This window comes from Branchiostoma floridae, chromosome 1 (assembly GCF_000003815.2).
Source record: "Branchiostoma floridae strain S238N-H82 chromosome 1, Bfl_VNyyK, whole genome shotgun sequence".
In the NCBI taxonomy this organism is placed as follows: Eukaryota; Metazoa; Chordata; class Leptocardii; order Amphioxiformes; family Branchiostomatidae; genus Branchiostoma; species Branchiostoma floridae.
The window spans coordinates 20,060,276-20,088,275 of NC_049979.1; the positions used below are offsets into that span (position 1 = coordinate 20,060,276).

Consider the following 28,000-nt stretch of genomic DNA (forward strand, 5'->3'; position numbering starts at 1 on the left):
CATAAAATGTATATCATTATGAACATCTTTGCCTAAGGTACCCGCATGCCTAAAATGATGCCAATCCATCAATTTTTTCTGCAGTTATCCTCTTTAGAATGTCTTGACAAAAACGCCCCTGCAGTTCCGAAATTAAATGTTAGGGGGCTGAAACCTGCCCCACTTTGTCATGACACTGCAAGCTATCTACCAGCCAAATGTCAAGACCATATCACATCCAGAACAAGAGATACATTGAAAAAACTGCCATGATATAATATCCTCATTAATTATGCAAATGTACTCCTATTTTGCATAATTTGTATTTAATCTTGTACAACATTGTCTAAGGTACCTACATACCAAAAATGATGAAAATCCGTTGTTCCCTTCTTGAGTTATCCTCGTCAGAAGTTTTTGACAAAAATGCCCCTGCTATCCCCAAACTAGACGCTAGGGGGCCCAAACTTACGTAATTTTTTCCTGAGCACAAGAGCTATCTAATACTTAAAAATCTTGACCATAGCATGTTCAGAACACCGAGATAGCAAAACCGGAAGTTGCGCTGCAGTACCAAGGTCACACACCAGGGGGCCCAAAATTGACCTTGACCTTCGTCTTCCCAACCCCTACCCACATACCAAATATCATCGTAGTCCATCAAGAGGTTCTCAAGTTATGATGACCACAAATATGCGGACACACAGACAGACACACACACACACAGACACACACACAGACACACTCAAAACTATACCTCCATTTTTTCATGGAGGTAAATATGCATTCAAGTAAATTGTAAAACATGTAACTGCGGCATTAAGAGTTGGACTTGAATTGAAATGATTAGTACAGCAATAATGAACAGGAGCAGTTTTCGGACCAGTTGAAGGGAAAAGTCGCTGACTCACGTTGTCATTGGGGTACAGCACGCGGGAGATGTTCTCAGCCAAGTTCCTGTCGCACACAGCCTGGATGTACTCGCCGTCGTTAACTGTCACATAGAATTACAATGAAGGATGGTCAACTCATTGCCTTGCTATTTGCCGCCTGGACAAAATGCTCAAAACTGCGTTTAAAAATTGCACACAAAATGTTATGCAGAAAACGTGTAACAAAAGGTATAGGGCAATCATGAGATTAAACATGACAACTTTGACTTGTAGCCTGGTAACTATGGTCCAGGGACTGACAGTGTGCAAAGCAAACCAAACAAGGTTGAATATTGGGCTATTTCCAAAGACTTACAGAACTTGAGGTCGAAGTTCTTGGGTGCCTTTGCAGACCACAGTCTCATGGTGTTGACAGTGTTGTTGCCATACCCTGGGATGGGGCTGTCATACGGCATGGCATATACCATCTGGGAGTGGCATAGGGGGAGAGAACACAATACAATGTACCCGGTATAAACATGTTGTCTTTTTGTACTTGCGGGTGGTGCTTTCATCATCTTATACATAGTTAACCCAAAGATGCTCAGAGTTATATTGCATAAGGCAATAGAAGATCCACTACATTTGAAATCTTTAGTAGAGGACATGTAGATGGCAAGTGCTGTAAGAGCTTGTTTTACTCATCAATACTTAGAAAACTGTCCATGCACATCTATGAAATAATTGTCTATTACAATCACAGCAAAAGAGACAACAATCTCCAGCATTGTAAGATGATTAAAGAGAGAAAGAGAGTGTGCGAGTGAGAGAGAATGAAAGAGAGAGAAAATGATGTTAAAGCCAGCTGATGAAAGAAAGAAAAAACATGTAATACAGATACAGTAAAGAGAAGAGCAAATAATAGCACCAGCTACTGATATATTTGACTTCTGAACATACATGCCTAAGAAGAGGGGTTTTACAATGAATTTTACAAGATGAAGAGCTGTGGATAGAAAGAAAAATGACAGATACAGATGAGCAGTTGCATTTGATGTAAACAATGTTTCTGAACTTGAAGCTCTGTAAAGCAATGAATGAAGACACAGCAGTATGTGAAGGGATGGTACAATGGATCAGGGGTCTAGCCAGCGTCCGTTTTTCCGTCAATTGACGGAAATTTGCTGCGTCTGATGGAAAAAATTTAAAACCAATCCGTCAACCTTGACGGACAAAAATCCTTGGTGGAAGCTACAGGCGGCTTGGGGACGCCATCCACGGCCGTAAAAGCCACACACTGTTTGTTTTGCTATTGTTATGATTGTTGACAATGTGTGTCGGCGCCCTTTCGCATACGATAATCTCATTAAAACCCGTTTTTCAAGGTCTCAGTTCAGTCCTTCTAATTAATTTTCGCGGTTTTCGCGACGATTGTAATTGGCTGACGGAAAAAAATTTCGAGCTGGCTAAAGCCCTGCAATGGATGCTACAAGATTACAAATGTCATCACAGCAAGCGACTCCTTTCCACAACAGAAGTAGGTTCTGACTTTTTCTCAATCACCTACACCTACACAGTAGTTTTGACACAGTGCTATACTGTTAGCCTGGGTACCATCCAATTTCTACCAGGGTGTAAGGAGCCCCGGTAGAAATTGGATGGTACCCAGGCTACTACACTGTACAATCCCTTGCAAAATAAACACACCAAATTAATACATTGATCACTTGGAGGAGGAAGAAGAGAGAAGAACATCACAGCTATTGTTATTACCACCGACCTGCGTGTTGACCCATTTGTGTTTTTTGTTGCCATCAGTCTCCACCTTGCCAAAGAAATGAATGGGGATCATGTACTCCGGCCGCGCCTTCTCCCAGGGGTTCCCGTGCCGCAGCCAATCGTCCGGCTCCTCCAACTGTCATGTTAAACGACATGCAAACACACCTCAGTTAGGTTCTGGTTATACTTCAAGGTTAACCAGGCTGACGTAGCCGACTCACCTGGCAGTCTACCCACTTGTACTTGTCTCCATGTTTCTCTATGCGTCCGTAGAACTTGATGGGAATCGTGAACTCGGGGCGGGATTTCTCCCACGGGTTCCCGTACTGCAGCCAGTCATCAGGCTCTTCTGTCTGATTGGTTGAGAGAGAGCGTGTTGTGCGGGTTTGGGGTGTCAGTCACCCAATGGTGTGTTTAGTTGGTGTTTAGTCAGTGGTAAGTGAAGCAGTCTATGTTACATCTCTTGATAGTGTGTACGTAGTAGTCTATGTTACATCGTTAGTTAGTGTAGTAGTCAATGTTACATCTATAGGTTGTGTAGTAGAAGTTGATGTTACATCTCTATAGGTAGTGGAGAAGTCAATGTTACATATCTAGGTATTATTGTAGTCTACGTTATGTCAAAAGTTGATATAGTAGTAACATTATGTCTCTGCTTAGCGTAGCATTCTACATTATATCTCCAGTAAGTTAAGCAATCAACAATATAAGTAAATCTCCAGTAAGTAAAGCAGTCTACATTGTATCTCCAGCAAGCATAGCAACTTACACTATACCTCCAGTGAGCATAGCTGTGCATATATAGCATTCATGTTGTGTTTACAATTGTGCATCAAGAAAAAACAAGTTGTGTTATACATGTTGTGAGTCCTGAGCTAAGCACAGAAGCCACGGGTGATGCCCTGCTTAAGAAACTGGTGTGCGGTATCAGTGTCAATTCAAGAGGCACCAAGTAGCAGTCTGTGGTATCATTATGAGCTATAAGTCTTGAATTATGTTAGTGTATTGCAACATTTATTATATACATATATTGATTTGTGTAATGTTTTCAATGTTACTGTATATGGAAACATAGCCATGAATCATTGAGCATACAACAATCTATATCACACATTACTATACTTTACATATTGTGTAATGCATGTCATGCTTTTTCAATGGAAAAATAGTGCAAGCATCTTCTATTTGAAATTCATCACATTTGTCAAAACAGCTTTAAAGTTTATTCATTCTATGCAGCAGCTGCGTATTAGTCATTATACTAATTTTTGAACAGACACCTGTATCATCTACATATTGCATGTTGTTAATTACACAACTCTTAGGAATTGCCACCTTCAAACTTGAAGGTATGATGATATTATCTCATCACAATGTATTCTTTATTGACTGTAGATAAACATGTATCATGTCAGTACTATTAGTGGCTGTACAGGACATCAAGACATAGTTTAGAAACAACACAGGGAAAAGATATGGGACGTGCAAACAACCATCCCAAACAAACTTTTTGCATGTCGCATATCCAAGCAACTGGGTTATGTTAAAAAGTCCTATAAAATGTAGGAGCTTGTACCTGCCAACCCTCCTGAATTTTCTGGGTGAAGATTCCGTAGTCGTATCGGATCCCGTAACCGTACGCGGCCAGTCCAAGCGTGGCCATGGAGTCCAGGAAACAAGCTATAACGGACAAAATTACTGTTTTGTTAATCATCTTCTATATTTGGCTTTTTGCATAAACACTGTGATTCCCATTGTAAGCTTACACTGTAAAAAGAAGCTTAGCAAAAATGAATTTTTATCATGTTTTAACACATGTATTGAATGTAATCATAGCACGTACAATCTGCAAACCTGGTGCAACTGTTTTCCTCAGCACTGGACCATTAACAAGTGGCATGAAATTGGCAGTGCCATCAGGATGCACACGATTTCCAGTTCTGTTTTTCTGTGCCATTTGCCACATACAGCCATAGTCTTGTCACTTTGAAGTTCTTTCTACCTCATGTCCTGGCACTTTTCTTTCAAGTGGTCAGCTTTGGCACAATGCCATTTATACCACAGTGACTATAGTGTCTGTCTCAGCTTACAATAATGAGAACATATCCTCCATACTCACATACCCTCACAAAAACATTGAAGTCTTAAAAAAATTAGGTCATGTTGTAATATGCACCACTGACTTTTCACTATTTCAGTACAGTCAAACTGTTTGAGGGATAGAGTAGAGTAAAGTACAGTTTCTTCAGCCAGATTAGGAATGGCTGGTTCCATTTTAGGCTGCTCTTCGCTTTTATGACAGGTTGTTATCGTAGACAGAACTTTAATTAATTAGGTCAATGGGAAAAATAACATAAGGGACCACCAGAAAGTGTGCAGGTGGTCCTTATGCAGAGGCGGTCACTAGTTGTACAGGTTTGACCTACCAGCCAGCCTGCCCAAGCCACCATTGCCCAGCCCAGCATCTTCCTCTATCTCCTGTAGTTCTTCTATATCCAGGCCAACCTGTCAAACATAATGATATGTAACAGTATGTCTGGCAGTCTTATCCACACAAGATATCAGGATACATGATACAGTATACAACAGTGCATAGGGGTCCCAAGTGGATACAAAGTTCATGGTATTGCCTCTAGTGAGTGATATAATGTTATAGCATTTCATAATGATTTTGGACACTGATATATAACAGTTTGTCTTATCCACTAAAGAAATCATGATACATACATACATACCATGATACAATGTACAGTAGTGTACTAAGTATAGGGATCCCTAGTGGATCCCAAGTTCATGTTATTGCTTCTAGTGTGTGACATGTGGTATGATATTTCATAATGACTTTAGACTCTGTCTATATTTTACCCTTTACAACAACTACCATATCTGCCCATTTCTGTGAAAATCCTGGTCAAGCTCTGTATCTCTGATCAATGTTGAATACTGCTTCTTTCTTGCTTAATTACAATGGAGTTTTGAAAACTGTCAATTTTAAAGCTTTAAAATGTAACTAGTATAATGAAATATATGAAATATAAGATAAAAAGTATGTTCAGTTCTGTCATTCTGACATTATACATAAAGAGTACTGTTATATAGAAAGAAAGAGGTCACAAGATCTGCTTGAATATGATATTGTTTACACCTTTGAAGCAAGTTTTGCTTCTTGCTTCTGAGCATGCTATAGCTTATTAGACATACTAGCAATTACACAATGGGTGCTTTAGCAAGCATGTTTGAAAAACACCCAATCTACGTACTGGAAACATAAAGAGTCCATGTCAGGGACACTCTAACACAGTAGTGCATTTGCATCAAATTATAACTGGCAGGATTGCAAATAGCTGGGATAAACGACATTCTCCAGCACTGTGAAACATCTGATAGTGGGCACCATTCCAGTATACTCTGCTTTAATCTTGGCACGCTATAGCTATTAATGTAACATTACGCTACAAGTATATAAATGCATACTGTATTTATACTTTTGAACTCTGGCTCAACTGGTTGTTAACTTAGGAGAAGCTTCTATAGTTCCTTTAATTTGGATTAAGAGGAAATGGTCACATGTAAACATAGGAAAAGCGTTTATGTTATACTTGAGAGTCTGGACTATAGCTGACCCAATAGGTTACGTTAGATTTTACTACAGACTTTACCTGATACATAGCCTCGTCACAGGCCCCTGGAGGCCAAGGTTAGAGCTACATGAATGAGTAGGGTAGAGGTGATATTACTACAGACTTTACCTGATACATAGCCTCATCACAGGCCCCCTGGAGACCCAGGTTAGAGGTGATATTACTACAGACTTTACCTGATATATAGCCTCATCACAGGCCCCCTGGAGACCCAGGTTAGAGGTGATATTACTACAGACTTTACCTGATACATAGCCTCGTCACAGGCGCCCTGGATGCCCAGGTTGATCATGGTATTGCAGAGGGCTCGCCCCATGTAGTACTCCAGAGATAGGTAGTAGATACGCTGTGTGGAACAACAAGCATAAAAAATAACTTTTAACAACACATATTATTACAATCAGAGATGGCAGACTTCTCCATACTGCTTTGCAACCCTTCCAGTCTGCAAAAAACATAATACTGTGTATATTGGGGAGTGCAGAAACATACTATTAGACGCCCCTCTATAAACTGTATATTATCCTTTTCTGCCATTGATTACATAATGAATTTTTCTGCTAAATCGTAAGTTTTGAAGACTTTTTATAACACAGATACAGATTCTACTGTAGTTATTCAAGTACTAGTATTGGTGTAAAGAAACACATGCGTAACTTTTGTTCCTGGGTCAGTACATGGTCAGTGAACCAAAATAGCCCAAGGCCAAACATTTCTTTATGATACCACTCCATAGGTTATATGTAAACATTCCCTGCCCATACAGAGACATTAGCACAGTAGACAGATTTAACATACATAGATTGTACGTACACGTGTACCCTTTTGTAACATAAAGGTAAGTTTCTACACTAAATCTAAGTATTTTCTGGTAACTTTACTTCTTCTCATGATACTATGACTATAGAAAATCAGCTTCTATTTCTGACCAATGTTTACTGAAGCAACATTCAACAACCAGATAGAGAGGGAGCTAGAGATTCTCCCCACCAATAGAGAACTGGTAGCCTAATTGCTACTTCAGTTTAAGCTAAAGGTCAAAATAAGAGTAGACCTGTCAGATAACTTTTGTGCATATTGTGACTTACTTGTGACTTTGTATGACTTTTCCCACATGATCCATAAAAATGTTTTTGAGTTTGCAAAATGCACGGGTCAGAGTGGAATTGCTACTTTCATCTTTCTCTCTATTCAGGCACGTTTGCCTTTGGAGGGGGTGAATGTGGCAGATTAATCAGCATGTACGTGTATCATGCGCGAGGTAACATTTCTAACCTTCACTTGAAGGTCACACACTAGGAATTTGTATGTACTGGCATTTCATGCCAACTGTTTGTAGACTTTTCCCACCTTACAAAAACATTGTTTAATGTTCTAACTTCTTGCTTGCAAAATGAGGAGAAAAGTGTTGTTGTTACCACCTGTTAATCTTTTCCTCCACTGACCATGCAGCTGTAATGATTGATGTTAGGGAATCCAGTAAGACTACTTTGTAGGAAGTCTCCCATTGGTAATAATAAATAGGTTGACTACGTGCATCCTACTTCTTCACCAGACAGGGTAATTGACATTTTCTTTTGCACACTTTCTGACAGATTTTCACATAATAATATGTATAGTCAAAAGACTAAACAACTATTCCACAATTTTACTCTAATCTTCTTTGGAGACAGGTACTGCTAAGCGGTAACCCCACATCTAACAGTGTATTTTCCAAATTTGCCATTGATTTAGGCCAATTTAGGGTGTGTAACAAGTGTTTTGAAGGAATGACACTAGAAACACGCATGCGTTGAAGGAACGTTACAATAATTTAAAGCAGAGACCTGCCAGCTAAAATCTCTGGCAAGAGTTTGTGAATAAAGCAATAAATAATTGATACTCAATGATAGTAAGAAATATCTTCTGGATGTGGAGCTATTCACAAGGAGCACTACCAAGAGGTAGATGAACTGTCAAAGATGTAGACAAGAGGTCCAGACAGGGTAGAAACCCTACTCATCTATAACCGTGCTTGAGGATTCCCCAAATGGGGCACCCAAGGCTTTATGTTTAAAACATGTCTGCATACACATTGGACGACCAACAATATATTCACCATTAAGACAACCTCATGTAATAACAGTCTATGTTTGTGGCAAGAGCATTTAATCTGGTTATAATAATAATAATATCGGGTGTATTGTGTTATGTCCATTGTGTTTGACATAAGACTTAACAAAACATAATCTGAAGGTGAAACAGGATGGGCTGGTCACCTTCAACTGAACTTGTACTTAGTCCTCAACAGACACTAAAGATTATCATGAATCATTTATAGAAGTTATACTAAAGGTTATCTGTATTGGTAATAACTGAGTGTGCACATACATACATTAACAGTATGATTTTTAGACTCATTTGGTGCAAAATATGTGCAAAACTACCAATGGCAAGCAAGATTTCGTCTTTTGCTGTTTCTCAAGAAAAATTTGGAAGTGTGTTATGGTTGCAAACGATTTTTTCTAGCCATTTTAATTACTAGAAAACAAATGAATTAATTTTCCCAAGTCAATGACATCAAATTTGATTCCAAAGGTAAGCATTGTCTGTTAAATGACATTTCTATTGTTTAGTAACAGCTGTATTTCCCCCCTCCGGTCTAGACTATAGAGCTGCTATTGAACCCATCAATAGCCTATTGACATTTTGTAATGCAAATCCCAGAAGCCATGCTTGTTTACACATGGAAAGCGTCCCTTGACATTGTTTTTGGTTGCTTGCTTTCTCACTGTCAGAAAGTGTTTGACAATATATGTGTATTCTTCAGGACAAGGCAAATTTTGAAGTGTAGTAAATGAAGACATATTTGCAATACTCCTATTTTGAACTGGCAAAAATATATTATGACATATAGAGTAACTTATATTTCAATGACTTGACTTTGTCCACAGAAGAGTGAATGCAGCTTCTGTACTAGTATGTGTTCATTATGACATTCTCATCTTCATTCTAACTTATAAGTTTTAACTTTCTAATCTACAGGTCTCTGACCAAGCAGACAAAATATATGAATAGAAAAATCGGGTAGCAATGAAAAAATCCTATTTCATTTTCCCCCAGATTTAAGCTTCAGTGTGAAACCAGAGAGCCCAGGTCAATGCACTGACCTTCCTAACCCATCCACCAAAAATAGACTCCATATAATTTCTCAATTTTACCCTACAAAATCCTAACTTAGATCTTGAAAAATTTGTTCTTGTGTCAAAACCTATACGTTAAGATTTAGTGGGTAATACTGATCGAATAGATCATAAACCTTGATGAAGAACTGAGAAGACATTCTTTGGCAACGCCCCCTACACACCGGTGCAGTTGTTGACATCGGCAACCGGCATGGATGCAAGTTCTCGGGTGTCCCGGTTTAAATCACATTTCTACCTTGTTATCACATACATCTATATTGAGTCCGGATGATTTCTTGAATCCTGACAATTTATTGTATCGAACTCGAAGTTTGTGGAGTTAATCATGTCGTCCGGTGTGTAACGTTATGTGATTCAAGATCGACCATCGATCGTAAAAGCCTGGCACAATGCACAAAATAAAACCTTCAAATCAAGGATAGAACCTTCATGTGTCAATCTAAAGCTTCAATGTCTTTTGATAGAGTTCCCCCTCGCTGTCTGGGATGAAAAATGGATCTGACTAAGTTTTTGCACGAGATGGATTGGGAAACAAGCGAGATGCAAATTTCGAATTTAGTGGCTCATGTCGTCGACCTTGCTTCTGCGGAAGTCACCAGAAAATCCTTACAAAAATAGCATCAGGGTGGCAATATTTCAAAGTCAAGCTCTCAGCTTACATTTCAACACACGGAAATCCTAGCAAAGGGAAGGGGAATAAATCTGAAAGTAAAATTGTGGTTCCTTGAAAAACGAGAGTGACTCAAGCTCTACTCTATTTGTCATTGAACACCCTTGAGGGTCACCCGGCCCTCCCCCTGCCCTTTACCGGCGGCGTGCCTGGTGACCGTGTCACGTACAACACAGACAACATGTTCAACCATCCCTCCCTACAACACACTCAATAATGCACAGACTAAACTGACCTTGGGGTCCTTCTCGTAGTAATACTGCTGGGTTCGGATCCACCGACCCACAAGGTTATCGCGAACCGTGTGAGCCAAGGCGAAGAAGTAGTCTCTGGGAGTCGCCACATTTCGATCCTTCACCAAGGTAAAATGAAGGTGCCGGTTGAACGACTTCTTGAAGTTGGTGACGTTCTCGACCTGGGCGATCCCCCGGACGCTGATCTGTTTGCGTTTCTCGTGATCTGACTGCAGAACGGAGGCCATGTTTGACGAGGATGTCTGACGGGACTCTCTCGCCTGTTCACCCGGCTGGACTCACCTGAGACAGCTCGGCCTCGCTTTCATACCCCAAATGTAGACTGTACCAAATGAGAAAAAGGGGGTAGACTTTCCTGACATTTTGACACTTTTAAGGCATTTAAACGTCATAAATATACAATACGCACTATAAAAAGTATAAGAAATAAACTATAGATACTAAAACATACAAATAATAGTATTTTGTCTCATTTATAGTGCCTACAAATGAATATAGGACTCCCCTACATTTGAGAATTATGGTATATCTCATAGGATTGATTACCTATTAGTAGTAGTTACTGTGAAACATTTAGACTGTGCCAAACATAAAAAGGGACCAAAATCTTTTGTTACACTATTGTGTGTTCAAATGTCATCCGTATGATAGATGTCACACATTACAGTACATCATAATACAATATTGAAAAGTATTTGAATCAGAATTACTTACATTTGACATAAAATACTTGCATTTGAGTTGTTCCTATTGTAGTTTAAACGATTATGACGTATTACTCTCTCCATAGTTTAAGGCATATGGCATCGTCCACTGAATACTAATGAGCTACAGTCCAACATGGCCGCCACGAGGACGAAAGTTACAGCAAAAGATGAAGAAATATCGGATTCTGACTCAGAATCGGAAGAACAAGACGACTTTTTATTGGACGATGTTCTGAAACTTGGCGGAAATAAGGTGTGCTTTATTTAAGATAGTTTTATCAATTTTATTTGTGGATTTCTTGCAAATTATTTTCTTGCCCACGTTTCACAGTGCACGGGGAAGTCGGGTTGTTAACGGGTTGGTAACGTAATTATGTAAGATTTGTGTCGGATTTTCACATAGAGATTTTCCGACGTTGGATCCGACAGAAATCCAGAAATCAGGCCAAATCAATGGCGCCCGCCCATTGTTTTCCGGCGGATCCCGTCAGCCTTCCGATACGTGCCCGATGGATGTCGGAAATGTGTCGGTTTTCACGCACCGACTGGAGGTCACTTGAGGTCATGATAGGCGTCAGGCCCCGATTAACAGGATAATGTAGGAATATCTCGATATCAGTAAACGAGCTACAGAGTTGATACTGTTTTGTTGATTACCATACATATTTCTTTTAACGTTACATTTTTTTTAACCAGGGAAATTAATAATTTTACGGTGCCCGCTTTTTTAACCACTGTCACTTTCGGTGGCTAGTTGACCAGTGCATTATGTTGATCATGACTAATGTCGTGTATTCCCGTTCTTCAGGTTCGTCAATACCGTCAAAGTTTGAGGATGGAGATGTGCTGTCACGGAAGAACCGATTTATCTTAAATTGTGTATTGATTTATCCGTTTTGTTCCCGTTGAGTTTGATTTCGTGTTCATTTGTTTCACTGTTTTTCTCAAAAGTTCGTTTTGTCTCTTAAACACTAACTCTCTAATACTAACACTAATCCTGGAACTAACACGTTTCGAAGTTAACATGAACTCAGCCAAAGACAGTTTACACAGACTATAGTTTATTAACAAGATATGGATATTATCACTTGATAAAAAAGACAAAGTCAAGCATTTGCCGGACCGTAATAGTAATACATGTAGTACAAGACAGATCAAAGGATCAACCAGACAACCACGTGCACTATCGGAACAATTTTTCAGAATCACCGTAGTTTAAAATACTGTGCGTCGAAATGGGTCCATGAAATCCATTAAGATATTTTGACGCAAGAGGATGACATAAGTCCTTTTATAAAAGAATACAATCGTAAATGTGTCATCAGTAACGGCCACGAAATGCGCTTCAAGTTTCTGCAGACGTTCCGGTTCTTCCGCTAGCAGACCGTCCCATAATCTTCCGCAATACTAGTACGTCGTGCAATCTTCCACAGAAGTTAGGATACGTAAAGTTACAAAACTTTCTTGACGTCCCGAAATCATCCGCAGAAATTGTATGGAAGACGCCACAAGGTTTCCGCAAGAGATACGTTGTACATGTGCATAAATTCTTACCGCGGTCACCGCGGCCGTGCGATTAACAACAGCTCACAGAACTGTGACTTACTTAGTTGGAGTTATTTACCCACATAAAGATATGGTTGTAAAGCTGTGCAAAAAGTTAGCAATAAAATCCGATGTTACAAAAACTGTGTCAGCATTTTGATATGTACCAACGGAACACAGAAAAATACGGTAAGATATAAAGAACAACGCAAGCTAAAGGTTGGACCCGCACGTACCTCAAGTGTAAACAAACACGCATGTTAGCGGCACATTTTTTCTGTGAGTACAATTCTTCAAATTGCAATTGATATAGCCAGATATTTGATTGAAATTTGAGCGCTGTAACAAAAATAGCGAGGATCGTCTGGGATCTGGATAAAACTGAACTATATATTATGAGATTTGATGCTATATCAGCAAACAGCAGCTCCGAGATGGCCACTACAAATGAACACTTTCCCACGGTGCGTAGTCTTGATTGACAGATCTTGGCCTTTTGAAGATCGTGCCGCCGGCGCCGGACTGTCTGAAACTTTGCCGAACGCAAATTCAATCATTTTTGACAGCCAATCAGCGAAAACTGACAGCAAAAATAACCTGATACTTGTCACGTATAAACGTCAGGTTCTGTCACAGGCGTTTCGTGGCGAACTCCGAAACATAACTCCCAAAAGACGTGTTGTTTTTCTATAAGACTAAAAGAGAGACTTGCAGAACTGGTAACCAAATGTAGAACCGGTAAAACGAAAATTTGTGGCAACCAAACACCGAGACAAATCTCAAAGAGGGACTAGCTCATGCACAAATGAATTTGTTTGTCCACCAGCCGCGCCCGTGGACAGTGACAAGACATTAACTAGCGTAAGCGGTGCCAAAATATTCATGCAAGAAACGAAGGCTGAACTGTTGTCTGATTTATTTATTTTAACAAGTTGAAGGCAGGAGGTCCATTACAGATCAGTCAGAAACGATTTTTATTTCCCAAACAAAGGTACTTTAATCGAGAAAGTACGGTATTCATTTTCTGTCCGTCTATCTATGATAAGCAACTGGGTTGACGGCTCGGCAAGAGAAAACGCTCATAAACTGGACCTTATTAACATAATTTATGAAATGTTTTTATTTATTGAATTACTCTGATAATAAACAGGTTTTGTGAACGGGTTTGGCGTACGATGAAATATACGCAATTGTTATTGTCAAAATCACTTAAAACAGTTTCTTTTTATACAGTTTTGTGAAAAAGATGTAATGTTTTTATTTCAATAACCACATACAAAGTACGCAAGCGTAGACAACTATATGCATGAGTGGTGTTCACACTCACTTATGCTCGGGACCTCATTAACATAATTTATGAAATGTTTTTATTTATTGAATTGCTCTGATAATAAACATGTTTTGTGAACGGGTTTGGCGCACGATGAAATATACGCAATTGTTCTTGTCCAAATCACTAAAATCAGTTTCTTTATGTACAGCTTTGTGAAAAAGATATAATTTGGCCACTTTAAGAACCACATTCTGAAGTATGCAAGCATAGACAACTCTCTGCGTGAATTATATTTACACCTCCTATTAGGGCGGCACTTTTCAAGATGCCGACATTTAAAAAAACTGGCGCACAGCGTCAGCAGGCATTCACGCTGATGAAGTAAAGCCGAAGCGTGATGTCTGCCCTGTGGGTGGTTGGAATCTTGACACATCATCGCCTGTAAGGTGTTAGGGGAAGAGCCTTCGGGCCCAACCTGTCAATCATCATCAACCTCCTTGATCCCAGGGAGCTTTCGAGCTTGCCGGGTTTGGTCCAAGGGTCTACATATATACATATTTCCCGGCTATCCCAGCGTGATGCCGGTAGGCAAGTTTCACACTTTGGACTTGATTCCGTTTCGGCAAGTTTTACCAAAGGAAGTTGGGACTTCGGAATTCGTTTTGTTTTTCTACCCCAACAAAATGGTAACAATATATTTTGCCCTTCAAAATAATGTCGCACCAAGGGCTCGAACCCACACTTTCTGGTTTCAAAGTGATCGTCTGAAGTTTCCCTTTTATTTATTTATTCATATTCTTAACGCTACCGCTGAGAAAACAAACTCTGCTTTCATTCTATAACATTTAGCACGTAGAAATGTGGATACGCCACTCCACGCTATATAATGGAACGGATCACGTGGTTGCTTCGGATGTCAATCATTCAGTAGCCATGGTAACCAATAAAGAGGCTACACGTCACTCAGCAGCGTTGCCATGGCCACATCCAAGCGGGGAAATCCCATCTGCCATGTCTGTTACTTGTTGCCTTGGCGACCGCCATCGGAAATCTGTGGGAAAAAGAAACCGATGTGATTCCGATAAATTTCGTGGAAAACCATCGGATTTATGTTGGAAATTTTTTTCCCATCGGAAGGTCATCGTTTCTGTATCGGAAAACGTTAAGTGGCCGACACAGTTCCGACGCAGTTCCACATGAACACAAACTATGGTGACAATACGTGCAGTTTTCCGATACATTTCCAGTTATTAGAGACGATGTATTTCCGATACGGTTCAGATAATTACCGATATCCCCGTGCACTGTGTTTTTAGACTTAGACTTCTCTCATACTGTTCAGGATTTTGCTCCCACCGTCCCCTTTATCAATTTCTATAGTCAATAGTTGAGGCCAAGGAAATAGAATGAAATAATAGAAAAGGGCCTCACGTTCATTGTAACAAAGCACTATGGCCCATACTTCCACATACTATTTGTACAAATTATACCGCATGTGTTTACACAACGTTAGGCCACAGCAATTAAATTTTATGGATGACATCCTCTGCAGACTGCAAAAATAGTGCGATAGGGCGAAAAAAAGCAAGGTGGCTACATTTTCAAAAATAGGCACCATAAAGTTGTGATGACTGTTGCAAAAAGAATTTAACGGTGCACACCCCAGTTTATTTGGGGTCTCAAATCGAGGCTGCTGCTCAAGTCGAGAGGCCGTCTCTTCCAAGAAAATAAATCTAAAGTAGAAAAGCCGTATATGGGAATGAAGGGTATCGCTCCAGCTTTAAGAACAGTCGGGTTTCAGTTTCTTCACTCTCTCTACTTTTCATAATTTTTTGGGGAGAAAAGTTTTTTTCACGTAAAAAAGTATGCAAAAAAGGGGACTTTTGACGTGGAAATAAACCCATCACCTATATTTTAGTCATGAAAATGACTGATATTGTCGGAAAGAGAATACACCTAAGATTAATCAAGCAAAAAATAACGCGCGAGGCATAGCAAGAGGGTCTGCATGCTCTTTTCCGTAAGGCGTAGGCAGGCCTTTTTAATTCCCGTAATTCGTAGGGTAAGCTATTTTATTTCACGTAATTCGTAGTGAGGATGGAAAATTTACCGTAAAGCGTAGCCAGTGCAGCCTTGTCAGAAACTTTTAAAGTAGTAGGCTAATATCTGAAAGTAGCAGGCAAGCCGCTTTGCGGCTTGCAGCGAGCCACGAAGTGGCGAGCGGGGTGTAGGTACGGGAGGGAGGTTCCCCCCCTCCTGTAGGGGGGGTTTGGGGGGCCTCCCCCAGGAAAAATTTGTAAATTTAGACCCCTAAACATGGTTTTTGGTGTATTCTGGGCAACTTTTCTTGTCAGCTTATATCTTTAAGAGTTTACATCTTGGAATTAACCTCTACCATTTTGTGAAAGAATCCATCCACAATCAGGCATGTTGTGTTTCTAGTTATAGTCCAGAAAATAGTCACAGGCACACAGAGCTAGGCCCATGCACTCAAAGGTCCAGATATTAGAACCCCGCCTCCTTGGAGGTGTGGTGGCAGTGTCTGCTGCAAGCTCAGATAATGTAAACAACAGAGAAAACCTAATACACATGTGGGACATTCGTCAAAAGGACAGTCTTCAGATCCCCGAAGACCCAGTAAGCTATCAGAAAACTGCCAGAGGTTTATCAAGACAAATTGCTGTGGGATTTTGTAACAAAAGTAGGCGGCTGAAAAATGTAAAGTAGGCGGGGAAATTTCACGTAAAGCGTAATTAAGCTTAGAAATTACCCGTAAATCGTAGCTGGCCTCCCAAATTTCGTAAGTCGAAACGTAGTCTACCAGTAAATTTAGTCCTTCAAAACACAGGAAATTGCGTTTCAGAGGATCAAGATTTCAAAAATTCGCCGGACCTCACTTGCGACTCCTTTCACCTTCGGCTTCGGTCATCGACATGGTGAAAATATGGTATATACCCTCAAAAATCTTCTTTTTTTGCAAATAGAAATGTCATTGAAGTTAGCTTAGTCTGCCAGCAAAATTTGCCCATCAGAATGCAGGAAATATCATTTTAGAGGGTCAAGATTTCAAAATTTCCATGGTCCTCCTTGTGCCGCCTCGCGCCTTTGGAACTCGAAATTCTGAAAATATGTTGGGGATGTGTGTCAACCTCAAAGATCTGTTTTGCTAATAGAAATTTGCCCATCAAAATGCACAAAATATCGTTTTATAGAGGGTCAAGATTTCAAAATTTAGCCGGATCTCCTTTGCCACTCTATTCACCTTCGGTCATCGACTTCGTAAAAAATATGTATCATGGCTGGGGGATGTGACGTGTCAACCCCAAACACATTTTTTACTGATAGAAATGTAATTTCACTTAGTTTTCTATAATAGCCAAAAAAATGGCGTTTCAGGGGGGCAGGATTTCAAAATTTTCCCGGACTTTCGTCGGCGCTCGACGTGGCAAAAATAAGTTGGCTGGCGTCACCCTCATAAGCTTACGCTGAATACCTGGGACTCTTTAATTAGAAATGCCATTTAACTTAGCTTTGTTTGCCAGCGAAAATTTCCCTTCAAAATGCAGGGAATAGTGTTTCAGAGAGTCAAAATTTCAATCTTTCTTGCGGAGCACGACCCCGCCTCTGTCGAGTGTTGCCAGCCTTCCAGAATTTAGCGTAAATCGTTGTCAGCCTGTCTGAATTTAGCGTAAAACGTTGCCTGCCTTCGTGAATTTAACGTAAAGCGTTGTCGACCGTCCCGAATTTAGCGTAAAGCGTTGTCAGGACCCCCCATGCAGACCCTCATAGCAACACGGCTCACAGACCGCATATGGATGGGGAATCTGGGTCAACGGGCGAATCACTTCCAACGCGTAGAAATACAAGGAAGTGATACTCGGGCCCAAAACCAATTTGCACCAAAAACACATCACTTCTTACGCTTTTTAGCCATGCCAGTATCAAATGCCACTTCGCAGCAGATTATGAGAAATTTGAACTCAAACACGGACCCTCGAGACCCTTTCGTCACATTTTTGTCGCGCACTATCTCGGACCCCTGTCGCGGAAGAATTGGTGTGTGCACCGTTAAAGGACAAAACATGGTATCAGAGCCAACAAGGCATTCATTCCTGTGTTTAAGACATGTACTGATGATGTGGCAAAAATGACACTAGTGTGGTAGACTGGCATCACCAACAAAGTTGGTAACCACACTCATAGCTTCCATATTGGTGTCAATTTTACGACTATCCAATAAGTTTCATTTCTATACAACTACAGTCCTGGGTACCTCACAAGTGTCACTTCTACAATTACAATGATTAGGCTGCAACACAATATATTTGCTCATTTTGGTACTTTATCGTCATGTTGACCATCCCTGCAGACGAAAAAAAATCTTGTTTTTTTTTCTGAAATCAGGCGAAAATTAATGCGCGCGCTGATGTCATCCATAAAATTTACTTGCTGTGGCCTTACTAGTTTTTACTCGTTGTATTTTTTCAATGCTCCTTGATTTTTTTTTTACTCGTTTTACTTGTTATATCATTTGCAGTTTACTTTGTACAGTCAAACCTGTACTACCACATCTACATTATCATAAAGAGAACATGACCAATATGACCACTTTATGGTCCCTTGGATATTTTTTCCCATTAACACAGACCTGTTTGGCTGTACATATAATTTGACCATTCCCCTGGTGGTCTTCTTGGGCTGGTTTGACTGTATACAAGGTAGTTTGTATTAAACTGCTGTATATATTTTGCTAATATCTAGCTTCATTGGTAATAATGAAATTTGTTATTCTATTTGACTAGGGTGACTACAACACCCTAAGGATGATTGACGAGACACAAGACGTGATGGAACTTCAACAGGAGGAAGGGAGTGATGTAGAACCAGATGAGGTAAGGAGCTTAAAAAGTACAACCAACAGCTTTTGCACCACCATCACCCTTCAGTAAGACAGCTACAGCCTCATATTTCGAAATTCTCATTTAAACCTTTCAGCCTGTCATCCAGGATGGTTTGGTGATATATTATGACCTCTGGTGGTTGTAGAAGTGAGAGTATAATATTATTAATAAGCCTTCTTACAGAGATCCGAATGCATGTGCTGATGCTCTGCGTCAACAGGTATTTTATGTCAATATGTCAAAGGTAAAGGCCCTGAAATTGAAAACAGTCCTTGTCCAGGCGGGTTTTCTCTTCTTTTCCGGGCCTTTACCTTTGACATATTACCTAGAATTTTTGTCGTCGCACATTCGTTCTGATCTCTGTAAAGGGCTTATAATTCCAAACTTGATGTTAATGTTTGGGATACTGCTGCAAATACATATCCACTTGAACCATTTGTTATATCTATGTAATAGTGTGTTTTATATACTGGTACCATTACACATAATAATCTAATTACTAGTATAACTCTTTACCTTTTTATTTTTCAGATTAAGGCAATTATACAAAAGTTGGGACTAGACAAGATCAAAGCCCCCAGTGGAAATCGGTAGGTTGTATTTATCAACATGATGTGTAGTATGACAAATGTTCAAACTCATTTCTTTGCCTTAGTCTCCTTTCAGGTACTCAGGTCTAATTTCAACATTTCCCAGCAAATGTTTGATTTCAAATAAAGTTCATCTGTGTCAGCAATTGACATTATGAAGATTTTTTAATGCTTATTCTGTACACAAAGTATAGTATGTAATACCAACAAGCTTTCAATCAGTCCTATGATCCTTCTCGATCGAAACGATCCTAAGACTATTGCTTATGTTACACCTTCATTCAGGTCATTTGACATAGACTTTGGGTCATTTCAATAGAGGACTGATCAAGAGTTTGTAGGTAATGCTCGGAATTAGACAATAAAATGATTGATTTGCTCTCTAATTCTAGGGATGATGAAAATGAAGGTTTGTCAGAAACAAGCAATAACAAACAAGAAGAAGAAGAAGACATGCTAATGAGGGAAACAAAAGAAGACCCAGCTGATGTCCAAGTAAGCGAGGTGTCCAGTTCATCCCAACCACAGGAACAGAAGAAACCACAGGGAAAGTTCATTATTGCTCCAGGGGATAGGTGGTACCAGGCAGAGGTTAGGATGATATATACCCATTGATAACAAAGTGTACATTTTTTTTTTTTGGGAACCTTTATTTAACCTTGATACATCATTTACATATTCCCAACTTAAAATGCATAGTTAAAAGAAGTTACAATTTTTTTCTGCAGCAGAAATATTGAAAGGCTGATTTCATGCCATCTGCAACTTTTAATCATTCTTTTCTTTTTCAAGTGGTAAATTTTTAGAGATATTTGATTTATCCTCTTGTTTAAGTTCCCATCTTGTCATGCATTATTTGGCAGATGATAAACTAACCTCAAGTTCTTGTTGTTTGTATCATACATCAGTTCCCAACAGACCCGACCACATGGCCCACAGTCAACCCAACATCAGCACAGCAGCTGAAAAGAGAGGCCGCCAAGTTGTTTGAACAGGAAGTCAAGCAGCACAACCAGTGTAGGTTTTATAATGATCTGAAACTTCCTGTCATTTTACAGTACTTAATGTACTTGTGTGCGCATGAAAACGTTGTACATGTAGAATAGTTTTCAAACATGTTCTCGTAGATTCAGTTGCAACAGAAATGTGTTCTTGCACAGTATATATCTGTATGATGGAAATGTTACCAGTATATCGATCATACCAATATCCTAATACATTATAGTTTTATATTGTATTTGTTGGATCTTTTCATTCAGTTGAAATCTAATCAATTTAGAGAATCCCTACCTACCGACCCTAAATTTTGTTAGGACATTGATTGGAAATAGGAAACGCAACATTGATTTTCCTCGGCCTAACCTTAAGATCTTTTTTTCTCGGTTGTAGTAAAAAACAAGAGGAAGAGTTCGGACTTTGGCTGGCTGAAGACCGTTGCCACTGCGGGAACGTTATCGGACAGGGTGGCGGGACTGACCGTGCTGATACAGGATGCACCGCTACACAACCTGGCCAGTCTGGAGACACTGGTCAACATGGCCAAGAAGAAGATGCGGAGGGAGGCAACGCAAGCTGTCGGTCAGTCTGGGACATGACAATTTCTTCTTTTTTCATTTAGTAAATTTTCTATTGTGTACATCATCAATTTCATCATTGAACCTGTGAGCTACTAACTAGAAGTTGAAACTGTTTCCACATCATTTCCACATTTAACCACCTTAGGAACATTAATATGTATTTATAACATCTGTACCCAGGGTATTTTCATGTCTGAAATGTATTGTGCACTACTACATGTAGGTCCTTTTAGTAGTAGTTTACTCTTCTCATGAATACACCAATTTGTGTGTTGATACATGCTTGTGTTTGTTATTTATACCCAGACACTTTGAAGGAACTGTGGTTGTCTGATCTCCTTCCTGATGGTAGAAAGTTGAAAATGTTTGAGCAGGTAAGTCATTGTTGCTTTTTTGTACTTGATTAAAGAAATGTATTCTAACTTTATTAAAGGTGCGTAAGAAATGCTTTCTTTCACATTATATGTTGTGATGTAGTAGCAATATCCTAGTGGGCAAAATTCAAGAAAGCGCAGCTTTGAAAAAATGTGTCATAAAGCTTGACGTCTTTTTGTTTAAGAGTAATCCTATAGTTGTACAACCATGAGAACAGAGGAATTAATTGTTTTGGGGTTTGTTTGTCTTGGTGTGTGTATCAAGTTTTTCCTGCTGGCCCAGATAGCAAAAGTGTTAGATGTAACTTGTAGGATGGAAGTCAGGTTTGGCCCGTTTACAAAGCTTCAAATAAAGGCGGGAAAATGCATAAAAGGGATTAGCGAGAAATTCACAATAATGAAAAAGACAAAAACAAGTTCACCAAATCTCTAAACATTTGAGTTTTATTATCTCTTGTTCAGTAAGTTACAATTGTTGTATTTTCTGCCTGTCCCCATCAGCATCCCCTGTCCATACTACCTGAGATCACCAGTGGTAACCAGGAGGGGAGGAGGAGGAGGCTCATCATGTGGTACTATGAGGACAGGGTCAAACAGTTGTATGCCGAGTTCATCTCAGCTATACAGGTTTGTATTGCCAAAGTTCAGTATTGCCATAACTTACTGGGTGGAATTTTTGTGAAGCTGTGAAAGACCTTAAATAACACTTATGCCATGGTACTTAAGAATAGTTTTGAATTAACATCTCTGAGGCATGACAGGTACAGCATTTATCACATACAAGATCTCATTTAACTGCGACATGCTTACCCTTGTGCCAGTGCAAAGTTTTGGTGTACAGTCTTTCTAGCATATTTATTTATTTATTTATTTATTTCTTCCTCAAACGTACATAGGCAGGGAAATACACACATGGTATACCCTGAATTGCGTAGGTTTGTTACAAAGAAACTTATACGTGCAGGATGTCAACAAACAAAAATACATAATATATTAACAAACACTAAGCATAGATCCGAACTCACAGGCTGATGGTAATGCTAGGAAATAGAGTCATTATAAAGTCTGACTGCAGTGTGGAGGAACGACTGTTTCAGTCTGTCAGTTCTTGCCTTGGGGAGAGTGAACGCGTTCTTGTTCCTCAGTTGCCTGCCAGTAACTGTGCGTCTCTGAGGAGGCACAAGATCATGCAGTGGATGTTCGGGTCTTAACATGTCCTTAAAGAGCTTTACTGCAGCAGATTCTCTCCTTTCCTTTAATGTGTTATAGGAAATACATGTGTCCATATACATGTGTTAAAGGTTACTTGTCATTCTTCACACTTAATTGGATCAGACCCTTTCAAGGTTGTGCTTTTCCATTGATAATTTGATTGTTAGTACAACAGTTACTGTCAGAATTAGATTTGTACTGTTGCCATATCCTTAATAAGGGTATGTTTGGCCATGCAATTATTAATAAGCTTCATGTTTGTCTTTTCAGACTCTGGCACATGACACTGTGGCAACAAACAAGTCCAAGGCATTAGGTAAGAAGTGTAGTGAACTACTTTTTCAGACATACAAGCTGAACATATGCCACAGACTAGGAATGAAGGAATCTTTCAATAAAATATTTCTTAACACACTCACTCACTATCCAGATTAGCGTCTGTTGGTCCCTGTTTTGCAAGGGTTGGACGTTTCGTTAAGTCGATTTGGTCTGATTGCTGCCCTCCATCCGCCTCTGTCAGGGGGTTGGCTTTTCGCAAGTCCAGTTTTCTAAGATCTTCATTGACACTGTCTATTCATCTCCTCTTGGGTCGCCCACGTGGGTTCTGGCCAAGTTCAAGACCTTTCTCAGCCAGTTGTCATGGGTCATTATTTGCACGTGGCCTTAACCATCCTCATAAAGTTCAAAAGAATGAAACACTGTCCATGGCATAATCGATTTCCGACTGGTGAAATTAAGAATGTTGGTGGTTCTCAACACCTGCTTTACTGTGTTGTATATCCCTGTTATACAGGTACTGTCTTGGAACTTCTGAGTAATAAACCAGAGCAAGAAAAGGTTTGTACAGCTTACCATTAATTTATGATTGATACTGTACAATTCACTAATGATTGCTCTGAATAATATTACACTAAGAATCTTCATTCCTACTGTTCTCAAGACGTTAGTAGCCTACTATTTAACACGTAAACGAGGATAAATTTTTTTCTGATGCAGCCCAGTGAGGATTATAGATATGCTTGTAGGACAGTTGTTTGAACAGATAAGTTAAGTATGATATTTGTTGGTATTGCCTTTATTTGATGATTCCTTACTTGTGTTTATAATACAGTTGATGATGTATATAATGCTGATGTTTTCTTCAGGTGCTACTGGAATTACTGGTAAACAAGGTCGGTGACCCTGACTACAAGATTGCATCCAAAGCAGCACATCTTCTGGGAAAACTGGGTAAAACCATCTGTTTGTGAAAAACTAGATGCATTCTGTTTGTTGTCCTCCGTACCACCGTAGCCTTTTTTTGCACTCCAACTTTCATTTGTTGTACTTAGACTTTCTGTAACACGATCTACATGATTTATAGTCTTCATGATTAACTGTAAATGCAGAAACTTTCGCGGTGGTTTAATATCCGTGGTTTTCGTGGCGGCTGCTTCACCACGAACTTAAAACCACAGTGAACATTTTTCCATGGCAGTAAGAGACTACAATGCATGGTGCTACGGCGAACTTAAAACCACCACGAAAAGTCCTTTTTCCCTCTACCGCGAAATTAAATTGCTTTAATACATTTACAGTTAGTAATAATTTTGTATTTTCTTCCCTGTTTGCAGTGGATATCCACCCCAACATGCGGATAGTGGTGGTGAGGGAAGTGGAGAGACTGTTGTACAGACCCAATGTCAGCACCAAGGCTCAGTATGTGTGCTCACTCTTCTGTCTCTTAGCACTGCAACTAAAAGCACCTTACCTGTACATCAATCTCTGTAATAGTATGATTTAGTAGTGTAACATTGTTTGCATAAGACTAAGTGATATAATTTTAGATACACGTACTTGGTGTTTGCTGCAACAGGATTTGTCTAGCTCTTGGCTGATATGAACTTTCATAATCCCATCATTTAAGATAAAAACTGTAATTTAAATTTAAAGAGGTATACTAATGCAGCATCAACAAATTCAAAGGGACACTTCACCAAAAAGAGTTCAAGACATCCACAAGAAGGCCTCAATAAAACAGTTTTGATGTCTTAAAGTGACTGACAAAATAGATGCAGACATGTATGAGAATATTACATTTTCACTTACATTGTACCTGGAAATTACAAATGATCATGCTTTATAGTAGCAACTGTATTTCTTAATTAACTTCTGTTAGCAGAAATCTGATGCTCTTTCTCTCTGAGTATTATAATATGAGGATTTATTGTCTTATTTCTGATTGTTGCTACATAACAGGTACTACAGTATGTGTTTCCTGAACCAGTTAGTACTTGACCATGACAGTAGTGAGTTAGCCAACAAGCTGGTCACCATCTACTTCTCATTCTTCAAGGTAAGGCATACGTCGCTGTGGTTTCTGTGCAAGCTCTGTTGTATTTTTCACACAAATGTAAAACGATAAATTCTAGAATACAACAAGTAGTTGCACTTTTAGCATTTTTCATGGTAGTATCAATTGTTAGCTATAAGATCATAATGTTATTGCTAGAAGTGTCAATCGTGTAGTATTCCGAAGTCACTCGGTCTGCAGTTTGTATAAAAGTCACTAGGAGGCGCCAGTGTGTCTTTTCTGATTCAGATCTGATCTACTATGAATTCCATGCAGGTGTATGTACAGAAAAAAGAGAAGGACACTAAGATGTTGAGTGCTCTACTGACTGGTGTGAACAGGGCTTTCCCTTATGCTGATGGTACGTCACTACAATTGTATTTTTTAGAATCATTTTTGATGAATAGATATTGATAGAATTACTACTACATGTATCACTCTGAAGTCGGTACTACATGTACATGTAGATAGTCATAAAAATTGAACAGATATCGTATTATTGGAAATGTGACAAACTTCGTGTTGAAAGTAAAGTTTATTTCCTCCATGACAGTTAAAGATGAGAAGGTGGATACCCAGATCAATGAACTGTTCAAAGTGGTCCATGCTGTTAACTTCAACATCAGTGTACAGGTATGTACTGACTGTGTCATATTCAGCATGTATTATAAGTTTTTTTATATCACATAGTGTATAACATGCTGTCCAAATGATTGATTCACATGGGGGTTTTGTGCTTGCCCACGTTATTAGCCCTAGAGTTCCCTATAGTGAAATTCTATACTTCTCTTTCCTTAGAACACACTGTTCCTTTAGCTTAGTTTGAACATGTTGCTTGTAAAAGGTCTCTGATAAACATATACATAGATAGACAATTCCTTATCGAGATATAGGCATTTGTAAGATACTGAATGAGAGATTATATGTTTCCCATTTAGGCACTGATGCTTTTGTACCAAGTCATGGATTCAAGGTGAGACTGTTTTCCTTTTCTATTTCTTTCAATTGATCTTCTGTCATGAGAGTTATTTTCGATTTAAAATTATTACAGTAGGCTACAGCAACTGTTTTCAATTTCTTTGCCTAATGTCTAATCTTTATGGTAACTTATGGATGGAGGTACAATGTATGTAAGTTGTAAAATGTGAATATTATCATGACTTGTATAGTAGACAGAAATACAGTAAATCCATCATGTCCTACTTGCATAGCTGTTCCTTTTTCTTACTTCCCCAATGATTTGTACATTTTGTAAGTAAAGTTTACTTGGTTTGGAATCATTGCTTTATCCTTTCTTTTGGCTACCAGAATAGTAGTTGTAAACAAAAGCTCATAGACTTTTCCTTTCCTTGTATATGAAGACAAGCAGTATCAGACAGGTACTACACAGCCCTGTACAGGAAACTGTCAGACCCCGAACTGAAACACTCCTCCAGACAGGCCATGTTCCTCAACCTGCTGTACAAGTCTGTCAAGTCTGATGTGGCCTTCAAGAGGGTCAAGGTCAGGATTCTGTTATTTGTTGTTATTAGTTATTGGGTGGGCCAACTTCTCTCTTCGCTGCCAGGGGCTAAATTGCAAGGAGCATACATTAGGCGGGGCTAAATCGCAAGGGTCTGGAGCAAGCGGTCATTTGGCTCCACTCAGGTGACCCAAATACGACAGTAATTGCCCCAGGTGCGGCCATGGGCACCTATGTCTCCGAATCCTGCTATTGAGCACTATGACCTGTTAATTAATTTTTGTGGGGATATCTTACAAACAGTGTTTTAAGTTCGTTTTGTAGTACAGTAGTAATACTCTAGCTCTCTTCTAGACATTTACTGTTAGAGTCCATTCCAAGACACCATGCAGATGTTTGTTGCCATTGTTTAGAACTGATTTTAAAGTTTTGTAATTATATGTCTAGGACATTTGATACTTCAGAAATATTTTTAACACTGTTTCAACTTTATAAATATTTCCCTGGTCCTGTAAAACTTTGGAAATATTCATGGTGTGGAATTGGATACTTCTAATGGTTTCTAAATAATGATAACAGCATTCTACCATTATTTACCATTTTCTACCATTTTCTACCATTTTTTGTAAATGGTTCGGTGGGCTGGGAATATAGCAATTCACACATCCTGCCAAAGTATGGTTGGGTGCCATGCAACAATGGCCCACCACAAAGAATCCACCAGGGCCCAGCAGTGAAATCTAAAAATATGCAGATGCAACAATAGGGCTTACTTTTATGGGGGCAATAAACTAATTTTACCATTTGGCCAGGTTTACCATTTTTTGTAAATATTTGTAAAAGTGAAATAATCACAGAGAGGTTTCACAATTATTCTAAATAAAGATATTTTTGTACAGTTACTTTCAAAATGTTTCTAAAATATTCAAAGAAATTCAAATAAATGAGTATTTTCTTGGTCAATTTTTTGAAAATAATTTAATTATTGTGGCTCAGATATTCTTTTATTCAAAATAATTCAGACTAATTATAAATATCGCCTAAAAACCCTCATGGTGTCTTGGAATGGACTTCATTTCTCTCAAAATATCATGGAGAAGAATAGGAGTGTATTTGAACAGTTGTCCTGAACAATGCAGTGTTTTGAGGTCGTTGCATATTTTAACAGTGTCTCTCTCTCCTGTCCAGGCCTTTATTAAGAGAATACTACAAGTTTGCTGTGGTCAGCAGCCATCCTTTGTGTGTGGTGCCTTGTTCTTAGTATCAGAGGTGAGTCGGCATGTCTCTCCAAAATCAAGCAAAAAATGGTACTCAGCCAATGATGAAGCATCTCTTGTAATTTTTGTTTTCACATTTTGTATCCATGATTATATTTATTTTATTTTATTTTATTTTTCAGATTGCAAAAGTACATCCAGGGCTGAGGACGATCACCCTGGCTACAGAGGTATGTATATTGATCAAACATGTTTTTTCTCAATTTCGTGCACAATACTTGAGGGTCAATGAAAGCACAACAACTGTTTTTCTTAAGATGTAAAAGTTGTTGTATTTTCTTGTTTAGGAGTCAGATGATGAGGAACATTTTGAGGATGTTGAGTTACCAGAGGAGGAGGCTGCCGTAGAAGATGAAGAAGAAGTTGTAGA

At 39.1% G+C, this 28,000-nt stretch overlaps 2 protein-coding genes across 6 annotated transcripts in view; one reads left to right on the forward strand and one right to left on the reverse strand.

Moving 5' to 3' along the window:
• LOC118427599 (glycogen phosphorylase, muscle form-like) overlaps positions 1-10,696 on the reverse strand; it is a 21,518-nt gene extending 10,822 nt beyond the window's left edge. Inside the window, exons 1-7 of one of the 5 annotated variants that reach the window (XM_035837472.1) lie at positions 10,362-10,696; positions 6,516-6,617; positions 5,057-5,135; positions 4,207-4,310; positions 2,852-2,983; positions 1,228-1,339; positions 891-973 (exon numbers count right to left, since the gene is read on the reverse strand). In XM_035837472.1, the coding sequence (XP_035693365.1) occupies positions 891-973; positions 1,228-1,339; positions 2,852-2,983; positions 4,207-4,310; positions 5,057-5,135; positions 6,516-6,617; positions 10,362-10,607 (858 nt within the window). In that variant the 5' untranslated portion in view covers positions 10,608-10,696. Of the gene's footprint in view, positions 1-890; positions 974-1,227; positions 1,340-2,631; positions 2,767-2,851; positions 2,984-4,206; positions 4,311-5,056; positions 5,136-6,289; positions 6,351-6,515; positions 6,618-10,361 lie in introns of those variants that run through there. The other 4 variants (XM_035837464.1, XM_035837490.1, XM_035837481.1 and 1 more) reach the window with 4 other exon arrangements.
• Positions 10,697-11,155: 459 nt separating this feature from the next.
• The window catches only part of LOC118412980 (CCAAT/enhancer-binding protein zeta-like), a 26,184-nt gene continuing 9,339 nt past the window's right edge, over positions 11,156-28,000 (forward strand). The window contains exons 1-20 of the mRNA XM_035816115.1: positions 11,156-11,340; positions 18,708-18,797; positions 19,338-19,396; positions 19,789-19,987; positions 20,305-20,413; positions 20,786-20,974; positions 21,280-21,347; positions 21,849-21,974; positions 22,830-22,875; positions 23,353-23,396; positions 23,705-23,789; positions 24,173-24,257; positions 24,798-24,894; positions 25,168-25,252; positions 25,445-25,524; positions 25,830-25,864; positions 26,253-26,394; positions 27,542-27,622; positions 27,753-27,800; positions 27,918-27,994. Of these exons, the coding sequence (XP_035672008.1) occupies positions 11,221-11,340; positions 18,708-18,797; positions 19,338-19,396; positions 19,789-19,987; positions 20,305-20,413; positions 20,786-20,974; positions 21,280-21,347; positions 21,849-21,974; positions 22,830-22,875; positions 23,353-23,396; positions 23,705-23,789; positions 24,173-24,257; positions 24,798-24,894; positions 25,168-25,252; positions 25,445-25,524; positions 25,830-25,864; positions 26,253-26,394; positions 27,542-27,622; positions 27,753-27,800; positions 27,918-27,994 (1,865 nt within the window). The 5' untranslated portion in view covers positions 11,156-11,220. The remainder of the gene's footprint in view (positions 11,341-18,707; positions 18,798-19,337; positions 19,397-19,788; positions 19,988-20,304; positions 20,414-20,785; positions 20,975-21,279; positions 21,348-21,848; positions 21,975-22,829; positions 22,876-23,352; positions 23,397-23,704; positions 23,790-24,172; positions 24,258-24,797; positions 24,895-25,167; positions 25,253-25,444; positions 25,525-25,829; positions 25,865-26,252; positions 26,395-27,541; positions 27,623-27,752; positions 27,801-27,917; positions 27,995-28,000) is intronic.